This window comes from Clinocottus analis, unplaced genomic scaffold (assembly GCF_023055335.1).
Source record: "Clinocottus analis isolate CAN_PGR_092001 unplaced genomic scaffold, fCliAna1.0.p SCAF_3, whole genome shotgun sequence".
In the NCBI taxonomy this organism is placed as follows: domain Eukaryota; kingdom Metazoa; phylum Chordata; class Actinopteri; order Perciformes; family Cottidae; genus Clinocottus; species Clinocottus analis.
In genome coordinates this window covers 17,971,733-17,994,035 of record NW_027176042.1, presented here as the reverse complement: position 1 = coordinate 17,994,035, position 22,303 = coordinate 17,971,733, and the positions used below count along the sequence as shown (strand labels likewise).

The window sequence follows — 22,303 nt, the reverse complement described above, 5'->3', positions numbered from 1 at the left end:
AGCATGTAGAGGTTGTCATGTAGTAGTAGTCCTACGGTTGTGTTTTATTCAGTGATCACATACAGTACAATGAGTAAAGCCTTTATACAATCTATTAAACAATATGACTGAAACAGAATAGACAGAAGCATGATATATTCTTAACCTAAATAGTAACCTTCAAGATAAGATATTAAGAAAAACAATATATATATATATATATATATATATATATATATATATATATATATATATATATATATATATATATATATATATTCACAATTGTAAACCTAAAAAATAGCTTTACAAACAATCCTATTAAATAAATGATCATAACAAACATTTATGAACAGCCTTAGAGGAACTTGGAAGTATATAGACACCGCACTGTGAAAAACACTCAGTTACAAGTACAAGTATTATTTAAAACACACATATAAAGCATATACTTATTTCATAATCTCATGTGATTGTGTTTAAATTGTATTAGCAAAGTACTAGATGTCAAAAGAATCTAGTTGAGTACAAGATTTCCACTCAGTGGAGCTTTTGTATGAACAAAATATATAGTAAAAAGTGGGAAATCAAGTTTATTGAGGTATCTTTGAACTTACTTTAGTGTCTAGGACACACAAACATACACACACTTTGGGTGAACAAATGTGACTGGTGATGTGTATATTGATATCAATGACAAAACCAAAACTATGAATGCATTATTGGGTTTTATTAGGACTGGGCTTATACCAATTCAAAGTAAACAACATGTTCTGTCAAAGAAAGTTAGAGAAAACTGTTGATGTACAGTAAAAAAGCTGGCAACATAGTCAAGATGATACAAGACAAACAGATTTATGAGCATGGTAATACTTATTGGTCTAGTTTGGCTGTCAAAAACTTGTGATGTGGATAATTCATATGATTTGGTTCACTAAAGGAGCAGTGTTTTGTGCAAAGTAAAAAAATAAACACCAATTCTAGAGCTCTTTTCTCAATTGTGCTGAACGAACATTTCACAGACAGAGTTCCCGCGCCCTCACTGATGCAGTGATAATGACAACACTTTCCTTCTGTGAGCCAAAATCAAGCTGCTTCACAATTTCCATCATTGAACAGCTATGTGAAATATCAGGCAGACTGCACAATAAATACTCTCTTCTAGTAAAACAAACCAGCTCGTATTGGAAAATCCCCCCAAAAAAAGAGGCTATTTCAGGGTTTTTTGTTTTTAAATAAGACATAGAAAAGTATATACTTTGTAAACGTAAAGACAGTTATTATTCCATTTGGTTAATCCTCTATCATAACAAAATTATTTAGCAATTCAAAATCAGACAGACTTCAGACATTAGACTTGCTGGAACAAAACAGAAAAAGTGTATATTTGATTTGGTTAAAGAAAAGAAAAAAAACTGTAAACACCTGAATACAGTTTGTAGCAGTGCTTTATTGGGTTTTTAGAAGATTAAATGTGGAAATATTTTTTTCCACCTCCCGTGTGATCTGACTTTTAGAGACAAGATACACAAAACTCTTGATAAATAATGTGTGACAACATTTAGAGTTAATTTCAGATCTTCAAAAGATTTAACCCACATAATTCTAAAACCCAGCACAACGTTGTATGACCGACCACACCTTCAACTCATGAAGTCTCCTTGTTTACCTGGTTAAATAAAAAGAAAGGAAAGCCATCATGAACACGTCTCCTTGTGAACACAATTAACACATTAGTGACATTAATTAAGACTCTTTACAGCATTATACCTCTCAGTGTATCTCATTATAAAAAACTAATTATACACCAATCAAGTCACAGAGTCTGTGACACCAAGAGCCGTTGGTTGTTATTTGATTTGACATGTTATTTTTTTCTTCCCTCCCACCCACACTACAGAAATTGTGTACCGATAACTGAGATAGATCTTTGCGCATACAATAGAAAATATCTTCTGCAGCTCTACAAAATCTGTTACGTTATAGTTTCTTGACCTCATGTTGAAGGCCGAGTTTTTACATTAATGAATTGATGGATTATAAGAAGTATATATATATATATGTATTAAAAAAAAAAAAAGCTTTTCCAGATCGAATTGGAAAAAAGGGCGTCAGCCAGCACCACATTTCACTGTTGTGACATTTCTCCATCTCCTTGTACACTCAGCCAGCTTTACGCCACCTGGCCGTTGTGGCCGCACAGACTCTACATTGTTTGGTTTAATGGTCGTGGAAGCCTGGCATGGGAAAAGGCCTGGCAAAAGCTTCAACGCGATGACGGAGGTTGGCGATGCGAGCAATGGTCTCTGGGTCCTGAAGGAGGAAGTTTTTGAAGTCTTGGAGCTTTCCTGAAGACGACAACAGAAGAGAGAGAAAGAAAAGGTCTTAGCGTTCTATTACAGCCATTTAGCTTCCTTCGTTTTATCCTCATTGGGCTTTGTACATCAGCTAATGTTTCAGTATCCAACATTTTAATATAACATACAGATTATTCTACTTTGGTTGCCTCTCTTATATCTACACCAAAGCCCATGTTCTCACCAAATACCAGGCTACGTTGTTATCGGCCTCCCCTCTCTCAGCAGGCTTACCGGTCTTTTTCTTGACGTCCAAGGCGATATTGAAGCCTTCATCCATGAGCTCGACAACTTGCACAAAGTCAGCTTCTTTGAACTGTCTGGATGTCAAGGCTGGAGCACCTGGAATGGAAAAGAACACGAAATCTGCAGCTTGAAACACAAAGTTAAGACTGGAAATTGCTTTCTTTTGCTTTTACAGGTTTAACTGTCTCTAAATACATTTTCCTGCGTAATATTCTACTTTGGAACCATATGGTCGTTGGAAGAAAAACAAAACCCTGGAGCTTCTTGAAATATCAGTAATAAATCCACATACTCCAGATGGGACAAACCAACAATGATGCTGATGGCCGACGGGTCGTTAAGGTGCAGACCAAATCTCAATCAAATAAACCGTTAAGGAGGTAATAAGTGCAGTTTCTCGCCTTAAGACAATGCTAAAAAAATATGGCAGTGTAGCTGTGGAGCTCTTGAACTTCCTGGAAGATGATTAAAAAACCAAACACACTCAATTAATCATGATCTGCTCAGTGCTTGTGGCTTAATTGGTGGCTGACTAATTTCCATATGCAGAACTACACTTAAAAAAAAAAAAAAAAAAAGAAAATGAGTGAAATTGAAATTAAGTTAAGAAGATGCTGAGAGAAAAGTTAATTTCACCAAAAGAAAACTCACCTTGTGGTTAAATACAGAATACATAATGTACAGCTGGATTGTTGGCGGTCATATCAAAGACGATATTGACACAAGTTTCAGGTATTTTATTAGGTTTGAACCTTTTTGAATTCACAAATAAGCAGCATGACAAGATCTTGTCCGAGTCGAGCTAAATGTAGAGTAACGTGAAGCGGCTCCTTACCTAGCCTGAGGCCACCAGGAGTCAGGGCGCTCTTGTCCCCGGGGCAGGTGTTCTTATTGGCGGTGATTGACACAAGCTCCAGTACCCTCTCGGCCCGAGCCCCGTCAATGCCCTTAGGCCGCAGATCAACCAGGACCAGGTGGTTGTCGGTCCCATCTGAAATGTTCAGCATTCTTAGTAAAAGTTTTGAAGAGGCGGAAAGTCCAAAGCTTTGTAGGCACAAACTTCCCTTTTAAGCCTTTAATCAGACCATCTCAACATTAGTTTATGGATATGGAACGCAGTTAAGGATGAAGCCAAATTATTGTTGAGTACTGTTGAGGCGCCAATGCTTCACATCTTCATCTTTCTTGTGCATTTGTCAGCATATCTGCTTTATTATCATCCAGTATATAGATATGTTTTCTTATACCTTCATAGGTACACGATTTGAGGCTGCAATTCAGAGTGCTGTATTGCATAATAGAGGCGTTTCCATTGTTTTGTCCTCCTTTTTATATCAATGAGCATAGGCTACATCATAGACAAACTACATCCTTCGAAAGGATCACAATTAAATCAAAACCTCTTTTTAGTTACAACAAAAAAAGAAATTTCAACCTTCATGAACGTAGGATGTATTGCAGGACTGCTGTATTAGACTGCACTGAAATAAGTAAGATGCATCTAATGAACTAAAAACTGAGTGAATATTGGAAATAAATCCATACAATACATTTTCCCTCAAGTATTACAAGAACCAACTTACTTGTGTAAGTACACATTCCTTTTCCCTGTTTACTGTAACCCCAACACTCTTGTTTTACACAAACATCTACAAGGGAATTTAAAAAAAGGAGCATGCACACAATGCAGTGTAAGCACAGGACAAGTCTGTATTTTTTAGGGTATCAATTGAAGGCTATACATCAAAAAAGAGCTGAGGCCAGCAGATTAAATGCAGTACAAGATTCAAGCATTCGCTCACAACCAGAAAGTGACCACTTTCATCTAGTTTTATTTCCTTGACTGGCAGGACAGCTACACTGGCATTATCCTATTTGCACATCATGAATGTAAATGCTTTTTTTCCCAGTCATGTAATTTGCATTTTGTGACAGGACATTTCTCTTTATTGTGCGTTTTTCTGTGTTTATTTTTTATGCAGTTTGCTGAGCCAGTGTCTCTCTGTGAATTAAAAAAACAATGCTTTAAGTTAGATTACCTGATACCAGGGTGTAACCTTTGCTGAGAAGAGCTGCGGCCATAGACTTGGAGTTCCTTAGTACCTGGGAGATGTACTCCTTGAACATGGGAGACTGTGTCTGGACACACACAAAGACAAAATAACAAAAGGGTTGAGCAAGATAGAAGAACTAAAGTTTGAGTTTGCTCTTTTTTCAGTTGGGGTCGAGAAATAATTAATCAGAGATTAAGAAAACAACTTTCTACTATAAACTATAAAATAATATTGTGTTGTTACAAGTGAGGGACATTGCCTTTCCATCCTCTTCAATGGTTTACATGTCTAGAGCTGTCTCGCACAACTTTAAGGTCCAGATAGTTTACAGTTGAGGAAGAGAACCGATGCAGCTCATGGGACAAGTTCCTTTGTCAAGTCCAACAAACGCAGTTCAATAGTACGATTTTGTTTCAATGTAAAATTAGAGTGACCCACTTCTTACTAGGAAATACCAAACTCAGGTAATACCGTGTTCCATCTATACATATAAAGTGAAATTGTCCGTGAGTGTGTTGCGCTGACCTGTCTCAGTGCCACAGCCACACCAGCGATGGCGTGATTATGTGGTCCACCCTGCAGGGAGGGGAACACAGAGAAGTTGACCTTGTCCTCAAGGTCGTACATAATCTCCTTCCCCTTCTTGTCCACTGAGCGAACTCCCTTACGATAGAAAACGAGGCCAGCCCTGAACAGAGTAGACTAATTAACTGACAAAGCATTTTTACAATTTAATTTTTCTCTACAACCCAACAAGGCACATCCGCCATCTCATTAGAAGGGAATCAAAACATTAAAAAAATACTAAAAGTGACATTATAATATTAAAATAACTAAGTAACATGATGCAGCGGTTCTAAATACATTTTACCAAAATGTCTTTTGTTCCTACCTGACTCCTCGGAGGGACTTGTGTGTGGTAGTGGTGACCAGGTCAGAATGGTCAAAGGGAGAAGGGATGGCTTTGGCCGCCACCAGGCCACTGATATGGGCCATATCAGCAAGCATATAGGCTTTAATGTCAGTACACAGCTGATGGTGGAAAAGGGTGGAAAAGAGGGAACAAACCATGAAACAGGACATTTTAAGTTCAAATTATAATAACATTTTAGGTCCTAGACCCAAAAGCATTCATCGTTTATTATTGTCTAAACAATTGTAGTCAGTAACAGCCTAAAGTCTATAACCTTTATGACACCTTCAGAGGGCTTTCTGTATAGAGTCTGATCTTCAGCAAGTGAAACAAATGCCGAGTTGAATTGAAGTAACATTTCAGTGTTTGGCCATGAAAACCTCTTTACCTCTTCAGTATATTTAGTATTTTAAACATGGTGGACTATGTACGAGGAGGAGAGATGCATATACTGTTAACCCAATATAGATGTAAACACACTCAAACCTCCACAAAGCTGAAATTCAGCACGTCAGCTTCATCAGTGCTTCATTTCAAATTTGAGGCACAGAGCCAAAATGTGAACCGACCAAATGTTTATACTAAATATATAATTATGCATGTATTATTCTCGATATATAGAGTGCCAACTGTGTTCTGTATATGTGGAAATCAAGCTAAAAAAATAGATAAAACTTGTTGGCGCTAATACATTTGCATTATGCCCCCACGGTGTTGATGATAACTCTACATCTGTAAGCATTACCTATATTCTCAAAGGGCAGATCTTTCAAATAGGAGCTGCTGTTCAACAGCCCAAAATATTACAGCATAATTCAATAAATCCTTGCAGTCTCTTGCCAGCATTTATTGAAAAAGGCACCAACAATAAATAGCTCGCTAACATGCAAATGACTCGCTGGCGAATGATCAGAGCAGTAAACAACCTTTTTAGTGTTCCAATTAATATTCATTATCATGACAATCTTCCTTTCCACTCGTATCTAAACTGGATCAGCGCATGTTTATTAGATTAAGAGGCAGGATGGATGGCAGGGTTACTGGAGGGGGTAAAGAACACAAGAGGGTGATGTGCAGTTGCTGATGAATGCAGATAGTAAATCAAATTTCAGATTTGAAAAATTAAAAAAAAAAAAAAAAGCTGCTCAAATCTAGGTAACAACCCTCTGAAAATCTGGAGAAGAGCCCGGCCCGGCAGATTCTGGCATAAAACAGTAAACAGTTCCACAGAGACTTGCCAGGGGAAAAATATGGCCCCACTTCAGGCCTAGTGGCAAAGTAGTTATGGTGCTTAATAAAAACTCAGCTCTGTAATGGTGGGACACTCCATCTGACGGTACTAGCTAAAGTGGGGCTCTGCAGCAACAAAGGGAAGCAGTCAGAGTGAATGAAGTGAATCAGCGGGTGGGTATAACAAAACCGATAAAGGGGCCTCTTGTGCACAGCCAAACAGAGCCGTGAAGTGCACAGTTAAAAGTTGCTGCCTTGCACACGTGAGTCAGTGCGAGTATACGTTCAGTTCGGCTAAGTCGGCAAGACAAAGCATCCGTGTTGTGAGAGACACTACAATTTGGTTTACTTTGGGATATGTTGAAGTGTTTAAGTGAATGCTGAGTATTTTGAGAAGACAGGTCTCCACTGTGGGGAAGGAATTAGTGAAGATATGGTTGGGAGTGATCCTGGCTATCAGTAAGAGGAGTGGTTCTGTGTGGCACTTCAGAGGAAAAGGTTGACTGAATTTTAGATAAGAGGAATAAGCTGCTATGACCTTCATATTGCGGAATGAAAAAAAAAAAAAACGGGCAGCAGGAGAGGATGAGGTAGAGCAAAACACACACACAAAAGCTGGGTGAGTTTGGGAGAGAGAGTTCTCCATGCACCTTCTTGATGCGGGCGTAATCAATGAGGCGGGCATAGGCGCTGGTGCCAGCGATGATGAGCTTGGGCCTGAACAGCTTGGCCGTCATGTCCATCTGGTCGTAGTCTATGAGTCCTGTTGTAGTCTGCAGAGAAACAGGAAGGAGACAGATTACAATTGAGAGAAGAAAAAAAAGGAGTGAGGGTCAGCAGGAAAGAAGAAAAAAAGACAAAAGATGAGAAAAAGTTGTCAGATGAAGAGCAAACATATCCAGTTTTTCCCCCATTTGAAACTCATTTGAAGCAGCTGCATTTAAAGTACTTTGGCTACCTTAAAAAGGGAAGGAATTTATCAGAGGGAGACATTTCAACACATATCAACGAAGAAGATTGAGCAATTGCAGTAATGCACCCCTACTTATCCTAATTCAGCCTTTGAGGGACCTACTCAACTGGTGTGATGAGGCTGAACAGATCAGAGGTTGTTTTGGAGACTATCGCTCTTTTCATTGAAATACGAAATTTGAGATATGTTAGACTATCCATTATGCGGAGGATGAACATCCGAGTCACATGAAATGGAGTCGGACTGGAACAGTCAAATGACAAGTGCGTGTTGCGCCTGAACCTCCAGTTTCACACGTTAACTCCTCCCAGCATCAGAGAGGGGAGACGGCAGGATGGAGCAAAACAATCAAAGTGGGAGACAGAAAGGATGGAGAATAAGGGAGACACGGACAAGAAAAAGAAGAGAGAAACGAAGGAGGAAAAGCTTTATTTAGACAACCTGATAATCTCCCATCTCTAGAGCACATCTATGGGTGCCCCCTCACTCCATCAAGCAGCTCATTGTGAAGACAGAGCCAGTGGTGCTGGCTAGGCTGTCGATTTCCCATTATCTCTCTCGCAGAGGGGTCCTGCCTGCCCATACATCAGCAGGTCTGGACATGTAGACTTTCATAGCCATCCATCAGCCACTACCAACACATGACCCCAGGAATAAAATACTATACACTAACATACAATGCGCCCATATCTATGGGACCCTGGTTGTACAGATTTGTTAATTCTGGTGGAAAAACAGCACTTTGAATGTTGTCCATATACTCGAGTGAAAGGACTAAAAGGTTGCATTGTGAGTGAAGAGGCCCTATATCCACCAAAACACCTGTGTTTATGCTCCTTTTTCTCAGCACCTGCCAGCAAGCCCTTGTTGGGCTAATGTGGGGTTGCTAAAGCAAAAAGGATGCCCCCCAAAAAGAATCACAGTTTTACTACACGTTTTCTTCTTTTTCGGTTTATTTCAAATCAATAGCCCCTTTGTCTTTATTTTTTTCAAACACAGCCAAAGACAAAACTAAGACATATTTAGATAATTGTAGATTTGTACATTCTTGTTATTTCTTCTTTAGTCAATGATGTTTTTATCCATTTGATAACTTTGGATGGATACAGAGTGCGGCAGCACAACAAGCAATGCTTTGCGCTGGCGGGTAAGTCAATCAACCGATTCTAAAAAAACGTACCTACATTTATCTTGACATTAAGAAATGTCTCATCCGACACTGAAAGAGGTACATTAAGACCAGTGGCGGGCCGTGGGTTATGTCACTCCACCTGCTGTGCTGTTTAATAGCTGATCAACATTTTTTTTTGTATTATAAAATTGCTATAACTTTGTGATTTTGTTTAGGCCAGAAGAGAAGGCCGAGCGGGCCCTGGCAGTCTACCACTGATTAAGACATTATAAATATTATGTAACCTGCATATTCCTTACAGTTTTTAGAACACACGTGTCCCATTCCCCTCACAGCATGTTAGGTGATATCAGTAGAAGAGCTCTCGACTTACATTCAGCTTGTAAGGCATGGACTCAAAATAGATTGATGTTGCAGAGATCCTCTTCACGTCGGACATGTAGCCATGGGTCAGACTGTGGTGAGAGAGGAACATGTCAACAGATGAAAAAGTAAAAACACAAAGTTACGTTACCTTGAATCAACTTGATTTTTCAGTTGCAAATGGTTCACGAGTGTCGACCAACAAAAAAACAAAACTAGAGCAGCTCAGAAAATTGTGAGGATAAGAGATGATAAGTGACGGGGTGCAGGTGAAGAATAAAAGGAAAGATGTGGTGACTACTCACTGTCCTCCGTCAGGCAGGTCCAGGCCCATGATGCGGTCATGGGGTTTGAGCACGGCCGTGTAAACGGCAAAGTTAGCGGGGGAACCGGAGTACGGCTGGACGTTGACACCCCACAGAGCTGGGTCCAGGTCAAAGGACTCCAAGGCTCGTTTCTGACACAGCAGCTCAATTTGATCGACCACTTCTGCTCCACCATAGTACCTGAAAGAATGCATGGGGGGGGGGGAAGAGACCATCAGGCCATTTGATAGGAGATGCATCACTCATGCAAATTACCTGCTGGATTAAGCTACAAAACGAATACAATACAATTACACGTGTTATAAGAAGTGTTTGTGGCCACTAGGGGGCAGCAGTAAAACAGTTATAAACACAACATTGATCTATCATCACCTTTTAACTTGATATGGCTATCTTTTTAGCAAATAGTTGCTTATTTAGACATTCAGTAGTTTCAGTGCAGAGTTGTGATTCCACACCATCTCGTACAGGTACTAACAAGTAGTGTACAGTGGTTCTTTAGAGCCATTTCTCTGGAAACGGCTGCCTGAAAATGAGCTAGTGGTGAGTGTGAACAAAACATGTAACGTTGAGGTTGGAAAGCTAAACAATTAGTTGAAACTCACTACGAAGCTCAGTGCAGATATTGGAATAGTGTTGCGTGGCTCGTAGGACTGTACAAGATACTTTGAAGCTTCATTCATAACATTGACATTCCAGCGCTTTTCTGCCAGGAAGAAAAGCAATATAGACATTGCAATCCAACATCGACCTCCTTTTCCCCTCTTCGTCTCGCTCTCCTCAAAACACAGTGAACACTGCATTGCGTCCTCGTCCCTGTAATTGTCTCAGTTACTCAACAGTTAAAATGTATTTAAAATAAATGTATTTAAAATAAATAAATAAATATATATATATATATATATATATATATATATATATATATATATATATATATATATATATATATATATATATATATATATATAGATGTAATAATTTCCAAATTTCACAACATCTGATCCACTTTGCGATGTGGTGGCACTAATGACAGCATTGCATTTGTGTGTTGTCTTGATTTCATGACGGATGAGAGGAAAGCAAAAAAACAGTCCTAAGTCAATGAAATTACAGCAAAAATAGCCTAGAATGTATACGTTTATTGTTCAGGTTTTTTTTATTAATTTGCTAATGGTCCTCACAGACCAGTTGCAAATGCTATGAAACCCGGTGCCGGGTCGCAGGCTCGTGGTTCGGCGCCACTGACCAATGTTAACCCAAAACTACCACAGCAAATCAGGGACATCTTAGGTGAGAACGCTCATCAAACCTTTTCAGTTACAGATGAAGGAGCAACAGATGGCTACTTTACAAACCACTCATTCAGTGAGATCATCCTTTTGTTTCATTGCATTTAAGTGCAAACAGCCGATGAGTAGGATGTGAGGGGTGGGGGACTGAACCACACTCAGTGAGAGGGAGATTTATGGTAGGCTTGTATTCCAGGAATCAAAAGGCATCAAATGAGAAGAATTTCAAAAACAGGTCAACGCTCTGTTTGCTGCTAATAAATGTGAATTATCTGAGGGAAATAATAGGAAACAGGAAAACAAAAAATGTGCAACTACCAGACTGGACACTGAATTCTTCCAATGTATCCCCTCAGGGATCTTAGTTACCGAAGCGGAGGCTATGGATTATTTGCCGTGTGATTGGCATGTACTGTTACTACTATGGCTGTTTTTGTGTACATGAATGTAACAAATATCCTAAAGCAGAGAATATACTAACAGTGTTAGTAAGCCGGGGTGTGGCTCAATAAACAAACACTCACCTTTTCCCTGGGTAGCCTTCAGAGTATTTGTTGTTCAGACAGGAGCCCTGAGCTTCCAGAGCTGCTCGACTGCAGAAATTCTGTGGTACGAAACACACACACACACACACACACACACACACACACACACACACACACACACACACACACACACACACACACACACACACACACACACACACACACACACACACACACACACACACACACACACACACACACACACACACACACAGAGATCAATGGCTCGAGTGGACAGAAGGGACAAGGACGGCAAATTAAAGTCTGTTAAGTGATAGTGAGAAATCCCCCTCCAGCTAAAGGCAATCATTACAGTATTGAACCTGTGGACTTCCATAGACTAACACTCTGCACATCACAATGCTTATCGCCTCGCTGCTGGAGGATACAAGATAATGTAATAAACCTTTCAGCATATGCTGAGATACACTGGTGTGGCCTTTTTTAATCATTTTTGCAATGGAGGAAAAACATTTTTTTAATTTTAAATATGGTTTGTTTGCTGCAACAGGGGTATAATTTTACCCTAAAATGTTTTTTTTTCATAATCTTGTGCGCTGGAAGATGAAAAGACATGTTAAATATTTCTGTTCAATATGCACTATCAGTAACTTGTATTGGACTTACTGATATATTTTACGAGCTTGATTTCAGCAGAATGACTTTATGTATTTTACTGGCCTTCTTAGCATTAGGTTTCCTATGTTAGAGCTAAATATTTTTTTTATTAATATTTTAATCAACATTTTGACATCATAAGTTAAAGAAAAGAGTGAGGAACATTCCTTTTTGTTTTAAAATGTAAGGATGTCTGTCTTTTGTGATAATAAATATGTTTTTTGGGGCATTTAACTGTTGGTTAGAAAAACAAGTAATTGCATGAGGTCAACTTGGGCAATAGGAATTTGTCAGTTTTCGAAAATGTCAAGGATCAAATGATTTATCAAGACAGTAAGTGGTCATCTTTATTATTAATACAATAATCTTTAGTTGCAGTTAACGGTTGCAACTTCCTGATTATCTTGTATTTGTCAATTCCACCTTAAACTTTAACCCTACGAATCCCTCTGATGACACAGTTCTTTAGATTTCCTCATTTCTTTTTTGAGGAGTAAAGTATTGCTAGTTGAAAACTATAGTGTTTTGAGCATGCTGGAGATGCAGAAATGTCATCCAAACTGTCTCCAAATGTCACTTTCCTTCTCTCCTCTCATGGAGTATTTTGCATCATGGCCCATGATGCAAAATACTTACTGTAAGCAAACGTGTTATGTGAAAAAACACTCAAATAGGATATACAAAATAACAGGGTATGTTTGAATGCATCCAATCCAATTTGAGGCTTGTTTTTAAATAACACTGATCTACACAAATACGTTTGAAGTGACTACCTGTCATAAATGCAAGCCTGACTCGGTACAGTAACTGACCAAGGAAACCTCTTCCGGTCTTTTGGCCCCCTGACACAACACTTACTGTACTTATATTATAACATTGGCCAGTTATAAGTCTGACACAAGAACAAATAGTACAGTCTCGTCTCCACACTGTGCATGTATGTGTGTGGGTGTGTGTGTATGTATGCACGTTGTGTGTGGTTATGCAAATGCTTCACCTAGAAGCCAAGAAGAGATCAAGGGAGATAACAGCTCCGGGAAAAGCGCTCTGCTGCGTCCGTCTGTCATGCAGACAACTCTGCATATATTACAAAAGGAAATACATTTGCTTCTCAGTGTGTGTGTGTGCGTGCGTGCGTCTGGGCATCCATGGTAGTCTTTTCATTCAAGGAATGCCTTCCCGAGCCGTTGCTGTGATGTGCCTTGCAGAGTGAGGTGGGCAGGAGGCAGAATGAAGATATCAGCTTTATCTCACACTAGAGCGGTCAGGCTTTGTGTAGCGAGGGGGCCGGTATACTCCACCGAAAAACTACTGTGGCGAAGAAGAAACAGGAGGAGAGAGAAAGAACAATCCACGATAAAACCCCTCCTGCTCTTTTGAATAGTAAAATGTTCCATCCAGCGTCGGAATGGAAACAAAGAGTAACCCACGTGTTTTTGTAACAACTGATGATTTTGGCATACAGAACAAACTGTACCATGTGAGTGTTTTCACTATTTACAAAGCTGCATTTAAATAATAGGAATGTATTCTTTCAAACACGAGACAGAGTTCATGATACCTTTGATAACATTTGTGTTTCAGCCAGAAAGTCACAGTTTCACTGCCCTAGCAATCCCCTTAAAGTTTTAAAAAACAGAACATTTACTGCGATAAAATAAAAACAGCAAGATGGAGTAGGAATAAATATGAATAAAGAATGAATACATTTGCAGTGTATGCATTTCAAATGAAATACCCATATCATTTTATACTGGATTTACTGTGCGGACTGCATTTATCTACAGAATGAGTCCTGATGAACCACTGATAAGGGCATTTCTATCAATGTTGCAAGCAGTGACATGGATAAAAAAATATTTTAAAAAGATAGAACGAGAATAGATATCCATGAGGCTAGCAAACCCATTCATTTTGCCAAAACATTAAATCAGAGGTGATGCGGTGTTCTCAACTATCTCCATTACCAACATAAGGTGGAGGTGCTGCCAGCTCTTAAGGCATTGAGCATACAAGGCATTAGACAAATAATGTGCTTGACTGACCAATTAAGAAATGTATATTTAAAAAACTGGTCAAATAAAAACATTATTCATTAAGCAATATGTCCTACCTCAGATGCAATGAGCTCCAATCCGCGGCACTGCCTGTCCTTCTCCTTTAACATCAGATCCCACATCTCGGGGTCGTCCTCAGCCAGGCTTTCCTGGCCCGTCCATGGACGATCTTCATCCACCGCACGGGAGGCGGCGTGGGACTGCTGACCACGCACACAGAGACGAACCGGGGCTCGCTGGCACAGCGGCTGTGAGCAGAAGAGAAGTTGCATGAGTGGAGGGTATGATGATAGCGAGGGAAAATAATCAATTAAAAGCACATTTTCATTTTTAAAGATAGGACAGTTGTCGCGAATACATTTTCTAATTCGGGACCCGTTTCAGTAAAATGGCTCTCATGAGTACTAACATACATTGCCACCGTTTGGGGAGATGTTTTTTTTTTTTCATCCTGAAAAATAATGCAATTCATCCAAAACCACTGCAATGCACATTTCATTGCTTTAATAAAAGTATGAGAACAGAGTAGGAGTTTTGCAGCTACAAAATGAAAACAATATCCAAAATGTGGGTGTGTAAAAAAAGGAACAAAAAAATAATAATAACATGCATTTTTGCGAGTTTGAGCTTTTCATCTTTCTGTTGCTAGGGAAACGGCTTTTTTACATTCTTTCAACTACTGCATTAACACACATTGCAACAGGAAATACAAAAGGGACCCACTGAGGGTTTATTATTATCACCTATAAAGATTAAACTAGCTGGGGCTCCACCCATAAAGAGCAACCAGAACGTAATTAAAAGACGTTACGCGATGCAATATTTTCAACAGAATGTAACTGGTAATTTGAAGTAACACCCTGATTTGTCGTATATAAATAAGGAGACATTTAAGTCGACGTCCCCCCCCTTCCTACATTCAAGCATGTAGCCCAGTATAATTAGAAACTGGCGTGTTTGCATGATATCAATAATCAGCATGGTTGTTCAATTATGCCTCTATCAGCACTTCTACAAACTGGGGGACTGACTTTTACAGCCTCAGTGTGCCGAAGGAGGCATAGAGAACAGATTCAGCACTTCCTGCTTATCTAATCTGAACTGGGGCTGGCGAGTTCTGCTGCTGCTGCTGCTGCTGCAATGCCTGATCACTTGAGTGTGCAGAGTCCATACAATTTTCACCGTTTCTTGTTTTAAAGTTAAACATGAATCTTATACTGGCTTCAATCCTGGTTCTTATATGCACCATGCCTGTGATGGATTATTCAAACACTACATTTCTGGCTTGGTATCGCATACAGTAGATACTTTCCATAGGTGAATAAAAACTTTGACGGCAACAAAGGATTGCACTGTATTACATTTGTGCTATATGTGTGCACTTATGTGCTTAATTAAGTTCCCTTATCAACAGAAAGGTCACTGTGACTGTGTGGGAGAAAACACAGAAATACAAAAAAAATAAACCTCCATGACAGGTTGATAGCATTTACAACAAAGCGGCTCACTCCCGCCATATAATCAACAAAATGATGACGGTGTTAAGATCAATCCCACCACTGTCAAGTGATTGTTATCATCTGTTCAGGTGCGCTGGGGTGGGAGGGACAAGCTCCTTTTAATAGTGCAATTAAAACAATGCTCAGCACTAGATAAGGACACGCATATAACGAATAGAAAATGCAATTCACGTTCATTCCATGTAGTGTAAAAAATATATGGGCACTTCATCTATTATAGTGGCTTTACGGCATTGTAAATCTTGGAAAGAAACCAATTCTAGTTTTTCACACATTTCAAGACAAAAACATATTTTAATTTGAATGTTGGCCAGAAATTTCCGACCAATCTTGGGCTCATGATTCAACATTCTGTGTACAAAACAAAACAGTTAATAAGAACACTTTATCCTTAGGAACAGCTTGCAGATAGTTTATCTACTCCATCCCTGATAGGCCCATCCTCTCTACACCGCCTCTTCATCTGCTCCCTGGGGCAGCAGAGGGAGCAGCGGTGACACACCAGGGGAGGCAACTTGCGCATTAATGGCCGATTTCTAACAGTTTCTACTCTGGCCTTCTGTCACTAGTGGCGGTGGTAGAAAGGGGAGAAGCGCTCTCCCCCCCACCCTCTGGGTTCTGGAAGAGATGAAGGCCTGGGGAGACAGGTCGGGCTGCCTCTGAGGACAAGCTTCTCGCTGAGAAATCACACGGGTCATTAAATCTTGACGGGAACTGTCCTTCGCTGTCTGCACTTCTGCTGGAACACACCAAGGCTTGGGAAAGCAGTGGCAGAAAAACCCAACACAAGCCAACACTGCCATGGTTATAGCGCTACTGACAACTGCAAAACAGACAAGGGTGACTCCTCCTCCTTCCCTGCTTTCCTTTCCCCACCCTCAACCTGTCCCTCAAAGCTGCTAAGCACACTCAGCCAAGTAGCACTCATGTGGCGTTTTTATTAGTTCGCCTTGTCATCGCCATCACTTCCACAGCATCCAAACGAGACAGCACTGAGCTTAAACAGGCATGCAGGTCAGTCCCAGCGGTCTGCCTCTCCACTTTCCTGCCTCACTTCCCAGCCCTGATCATTACAAAAGATTAATTAATAAACACAAGATAAACTGATCCAAGGATGTGAAAGCCAAGATACAAGCACCGAATATGTCACAGCTGGACTATTTTTAGGCGACAGATGATGCTGCCGTTTGAAGGTGAACCTGATGAAAACTTTGCTGTGAGAAAAGGGGCGGGACAGGCCACATCAACCTGAGCGCCAAGCACGAGATAATGGCGGAGCCACAGATACACTGCATATGAGTGACAATGATAAGGTAATTATTGGCAGTTTGCCTTTCCTGTCAAACATCTGTGCCAGAAGACATGGCAGACGGAAAGAAAGGGGAAGAAAGAAAACTATTTCATTAATCCGAGTTCTGTATTATTTTGCCCATTTCCTGAAGCAGCTCCTGATGAGAGTCAATTTTACAGATGACTGCTGTCCATCAGCAGCTGTACCAAACAACAATCAGCCTGGTAACAGAAGCAAAACAGAAAGGACGAGGGAGGAGACAGAAGAAAAGAAAAGATATGTAAGGGTAGAGAGAAGAAGTGTCAACAGGGCAGCAGCATCTGTCAGTCTGACACGTCGTTGCCTCTTTCCCCGTCACTGACTAATAGCAGGGCTGTCCGTTACAAATTGCCCTGTGATTCAGTTTAGATAACACTAGACTGAGAAATCTGGATGGGGTGAAGAGGGGTGAAGAGGCGTGAAGGGACGGCGGCAGAGTCCAAGGCGAATTCACTGTATTCGGGTCAAAGGGTTGTCAAGGAGACAATCAGAGACATAAGCGATGCTGACAACAAAGCCCATCTTCAAGAGGTGTAGGTGGTGGAACGATACGTATATGCTGGAGTCATTCCAAAACACTTTTTGTGGTGATGGCAATGATCGTAAAGGGGCTCTACACTGACTGGTGTATGCTGTGGACTTTGCTGTGGGAACTGTCAGCATGTGCTTGTGCCCACAACCCTCTTATTGTCCCCGTCAAGTGCATAATTTGTTAAATCTTAAATAGACAGAATTAAGAGCAACAGTGTGCAAGATATATCTAGTAGGGAATCATTGGCAGAATATTCATAACTGTTTACATTAGTCTATTCTAATATCACCCTAAACTTAGAATTGTTGTATTTTTTGTAAGCATATTGCTGCTGAATGCACAAATACTGGTTTATATTGACAACGTACGGTAAAAATAATGCTTTTTTTTTCCAAATGAGTCAACCTCTGCCACTTTCGAGAAAAGTTGGAAAATCTTTTCGTCAGAACTTCACACAAAAGAATGATAGTTATACACCAAACTTGAGAGGGCAGAAGGTTCTCACACCAACAAAAAAAAATCAAAGCCCTGCAAAGTACACAGCAGCATGGGCAAGACCTTTCAGTATTAATTTTGACTACCAACTATATGTTCATACATTTTCATCTATATTTAACTCTAAATTACTCTTGGTTTTCACTTGAGTACACAAAACTAAAGATACACATGAGCTAAATTGTCTATGAGGGATATTTTCACAGATTAAAAACAAAAGTAACTTCTTACAGTTGCAGCCAGACAATATCATTGAAATAACCGCTAGTTCTGCTCTATACTTGTCGTGGAAGTCCCACAAACATCGAAACATTAAAGGACCCGTGTTTGGGTTTATTATATTATTCGTAGCCGCACACAACTCGGACTCCTCCAGGAACAGCGTCTGACTGCTACTTCGGGCGGATCAGCAGCAGTTTAATTCAGCAACGGCAGGACGGCGGTGATGACGGGCAGAGCGTCTCAATGCGAATCCTTTGCCAGAGTTGAAATATTTCAACTTGCGCAAATGAGGCGAATTTTTCGTAACAATTAACCATTTTTAAGTATTCAGCACGGCAGCCCTTAAAAGTTAAAAATGTTTGAGCAGATGTTCTTGCAAACGAGTTAACAAAAAATAAAACCTGAAAATTAGGGGTGGGCACGATAACGCGTTAACGCAAGATAAATCTGACAATCCTTTAACGGCGTTAATTATTTGATCACGTGTTAACTGCATGTATTTTTATTTATTTTTTTGCATTGAGAGGCGCTTATCGCTTTAAATCACTCCTGAGTTCAGACCTGGCGTCTCACGGCTCTCCCAGTCCTGCCCACATGAGGTCAAACAAACATGAAAAATAAATAAATAAGATAAACGCCATGAACGCATTACAGCGACGCTGCTTTCATTTTAAAAGCACGTATTGTCATGTCGCTTCTCTTCTCAACAAGCAGCGGTGCTGCCGCGAGCCGCTTCACACGCGCTCACAGGCGGGCAAATACACTACATGAATATGTACCAGCAGGTTCCGAGTCCAGATTGAAAGTTAATCGCGCATGCGCAAAACTCCTGACCCCGCGGTCTGATTCATGCAGGACACTTTGAAGCAGAGTCACTTCTGGAACTAAAAATATCAAAACCACTTATTGCTTTTGTATAAAGTGAATCAGTTGCTGGTCTTTAACATACATCTTTAAGGTAAGCAACAGACTGAACATGGATAAAAGAAGGAGTGGTTTGTCCCTCACAGTGACCCTGTTCAAAAAAAATAATTATATATATATAAAAACTATATATGTATGTATGTTAACTTGTTATTGTTCTGATAGCATTGCTTTAAAATAAAAGCATGCAATACACTAGTTTTTTACTTCATTGTTGAATTTGGCACATAATGAGGTTAATCGCAGAAAAATCATGTGATTAATCGCAATTATTTTTTTTTTACTTTGCCCAGCCTTACTGATAATCAAAATGCTACATTCTGCGATAGTCACACTCACTTTACGCCATTTAAGTTTACAATTTAAATTTGTGTAATTTTGCCAAACTCAAATGTTTGGCAAATTGCTAAAAGCTAAATTGTCCAGGTGTTTTATCTGCCAGTACATATTGCACTTAAGATTGAACACAAGAAGAAGTCAGTTATTTTAATGGCCTAAAATTGCCACACACAAAAATAAAGCTTAGAAAAAAATATATAACTATAGAGAGATATTCTCTTTAGCAAAATAAATATAGTGTAGGTGTAGATAGAAAAGTGGCATCTTAAGAGCCTTGCTTCTTTGACCTCTTGTACAGGGGGGGAACTTTTTTTTTAAAAACCAGATTAGAAATTTTTATTCTTAAATGAACTAACGAGAATCCATTACCTGCAGCAACTAGCCTAACTAAGAGCAACCACACCCATAATGACCAAAGTAATTTGTGTACCACAGATAGGTAAATAATATCCACAGATAAAATACTCTGATGATACAAGAGTTGAGACTCCCTCATATTTAGCCACTTTCACACCAAATGTATGTCAACCGCAACAAAAGAAATATAACAGCACAGCCCCTGACATCTCTCTCATACAGATCCCGTGGGGACACTGCATTCCTTAACCAACGAGGGTCTTATGAGTCCTCCTTCAATTCAATGAAGATGCACACTAAACCAATTACCACCAATAGGAAAAGCATGCCTGCATGTGATTCAGTTAGTTTAAATGGGAAACTTCAAACACACAGACAGTGACTTATAAAACTAGGTCTGAATACATGCCACACAACTTTGGCACAAACGTGGCATAGCCTAGTTGTTTGAGAAAGTACATGAAATTTTCCCCATCTCCAAAATAGGTCACTTCATAAAGTTTAAAATGAGGGTATTAATAGCCATCAAACAACTTTTTTTTCGCCAACACCTCCGTCACCCCGATGCCTCATCTCACCAAGCAACTTATTTAATTAAAAGAACTGTCAAATTATAAAACCTAATATCTTTGAAATGAGATTACTGGGCAACTAATAGGTCATTAAAACATGTTTTTATTGAGAGGGCTACATTTACAGTAAAAGCAAAAAAGGAGTTTAAAAGCATTGCAATAATAATAAATTATGCTAATAATTAACCAGGCTAATTTAACCCACTCGACATTGTAATGTAGTTCTGTACATCTGTAAAGTTAAATTATTAACGCGATGTCAAAGGTTTTCATTGAAGTATAAGATACTATTTACAAACCTGCAATAAATACTTGGAGGTTGTAATGTTCAGATTGTGATGGATGGATTGGGTTTAAAGTGGCTGCAGATTGTTGGTGCCTTTGAATTGTTGTGCGTTATTCAGAAAGGAATTCCAAAATACTTTCCCCAAGTTTTATCATTAGTTAGAGCTACCTTATTAACGGGTAACTGGGCATACGAGGTAAGTGGACTTTTAAGCTTTAGGTCACCATATATTTAGATTATATCAATTAGGAAAATGAAGCTTACATTGTTCTTGCAGCTGCCCTAAAGTAATGCTTCAAATACAATACTGCTGAAGCAGCTCAAACAATAACTTCTGCTTCTACAAAAACACTGCCTTATCTGTTGCACAATTGTCTCAAAGTAGAAAGTTAATATTTTCTTGGTACTCCAACTTCATTTTGCACTTTGAACGTTATTAGGGGGCCTTCACTGAATGCCTCTTCTTGCATTATTTGCATAGAGTTACCATGCCCGAAGCTTCTCACTCCACTCCACAAAAACAGCGTGTTTAATTCTGATTATTCGTAGAATAATTGCATTAACTTACTGTACCTAAATAGCCCCGAAGAGGTTATCACATCGCGCCTGGTTGGTGACACAGAGACGCGTGGCGCTTTTTTTTTCTTGCAGTTGTCCCACATGATGAAACCGAGCAGTCGCTGTTGCATCATTATGTGGACTCAACTGCAGCTACATAACATACATCGAGTGCTAGCCTGCTAGCTCATCGGCTAGCAAGCCAAAATGTTAAATGTGTAATATGAACAGGACAGAAAAGATAGCATGCGTTTAACTGTCTCAATCATTCATACGAGTAGTGACTTGATGAGGCGCAGGTGGGCAATTAACCCCCACCCACAACTGGAACAACCGTATTGACGTTAAGCTAGCTTACGTTGCAACCGTAGGGAAACGCCAGTTAAGTTAATTTACACAACTCAAACACACCGTCAAAGACACAGTGACACAAAGTCAGTACTGTATAATACACGTACCTGCGTGACTCGTCTCAGGGCGAAGGATAGCATGTTTCCAGTTCTCAAGAAGCAGCACAGCCAGGCGACACACACAGCTGACAGGCTCCGAAAGGGCTGTTTGAAGTTGCTGGCAGCGTGTAGTTACGTTTAACCTGCCGAAAGGGTTGTCGGGAAATGTAGGTCGTTGTGAAGAAATTACGCAAGCGAGCAGTGCACATGGTAGGTACTCACTGCTCCTGTATCTGTCATTCATTGTTTTCACTGGTAGACGAAGTAATCCAATCAAGTTTTTCTTCTTCTTTTTTTAATTAGTCTCAGTAAAAGTACATTTTTAACATCAAAATCTAGGTTAACTAAACTTCTTAAATTTATTCTTAAAGTACCAAAAGTAAAAGTTCTCAATTATAAAGAATGGCCCATTTTAGAATAATTTATTTAATATAATGCAATTCCTTATTGATGCATTAATGTGTACATACTACTACTACTACTACTACTACTACTACTACTACTACTACTACTACTAATAATAATAATAATAATAATAATAATAACAATAATAATAATTTTATTTGTAAAGCACATTTAAAGGTACTCAACGGCATGTTCCATGGTAAAAAAACAGAAACAATAACAGAATAATAAT

At 39.5% G+C, this 22,303-nt stretch overlaps 1 protein-coding gene across 1 annotated transcript; it reads right to left on the bottom strand.

The window, feature by feature from the left end:
• Nucleotides 1–688: 688 nt before the first annotated feature.
• shmt2 (serine hydroxymethyltransferase 2 (mitochondrial)) lies at nt 689–21,780 on the bottom strand. The gene is made up of 12 exons (XM_068594853.1): nt 21,676–21,780; nt 14,139–14,330; nt 11,387–11,466; nt 9,553–9,753; nt 9,258–9,339; nt 7,430–7,552; nt 5,529–5,668; nt 5,162–5,324; nt 4,622–4,721; nt 3,418–3,573; nt 2,571–2,678; nt 689–2,327 (listed from the first exon to the last, which is right to left on the bottom strand). Exons 1-12 carry the CDS (start codon nt 21,706–21,708, stop codon nt 2,200–2,202), a joined length of 1,506 nt encoding a protein of 501 aa, XP_068450954.1. The 5' UTR covers nt 21,709–21,780; the 3' UTR covers nt 689–2,199.
• Between the last annotated feature and the right edge of the window lie 523 nt (nt 21,781–22,303).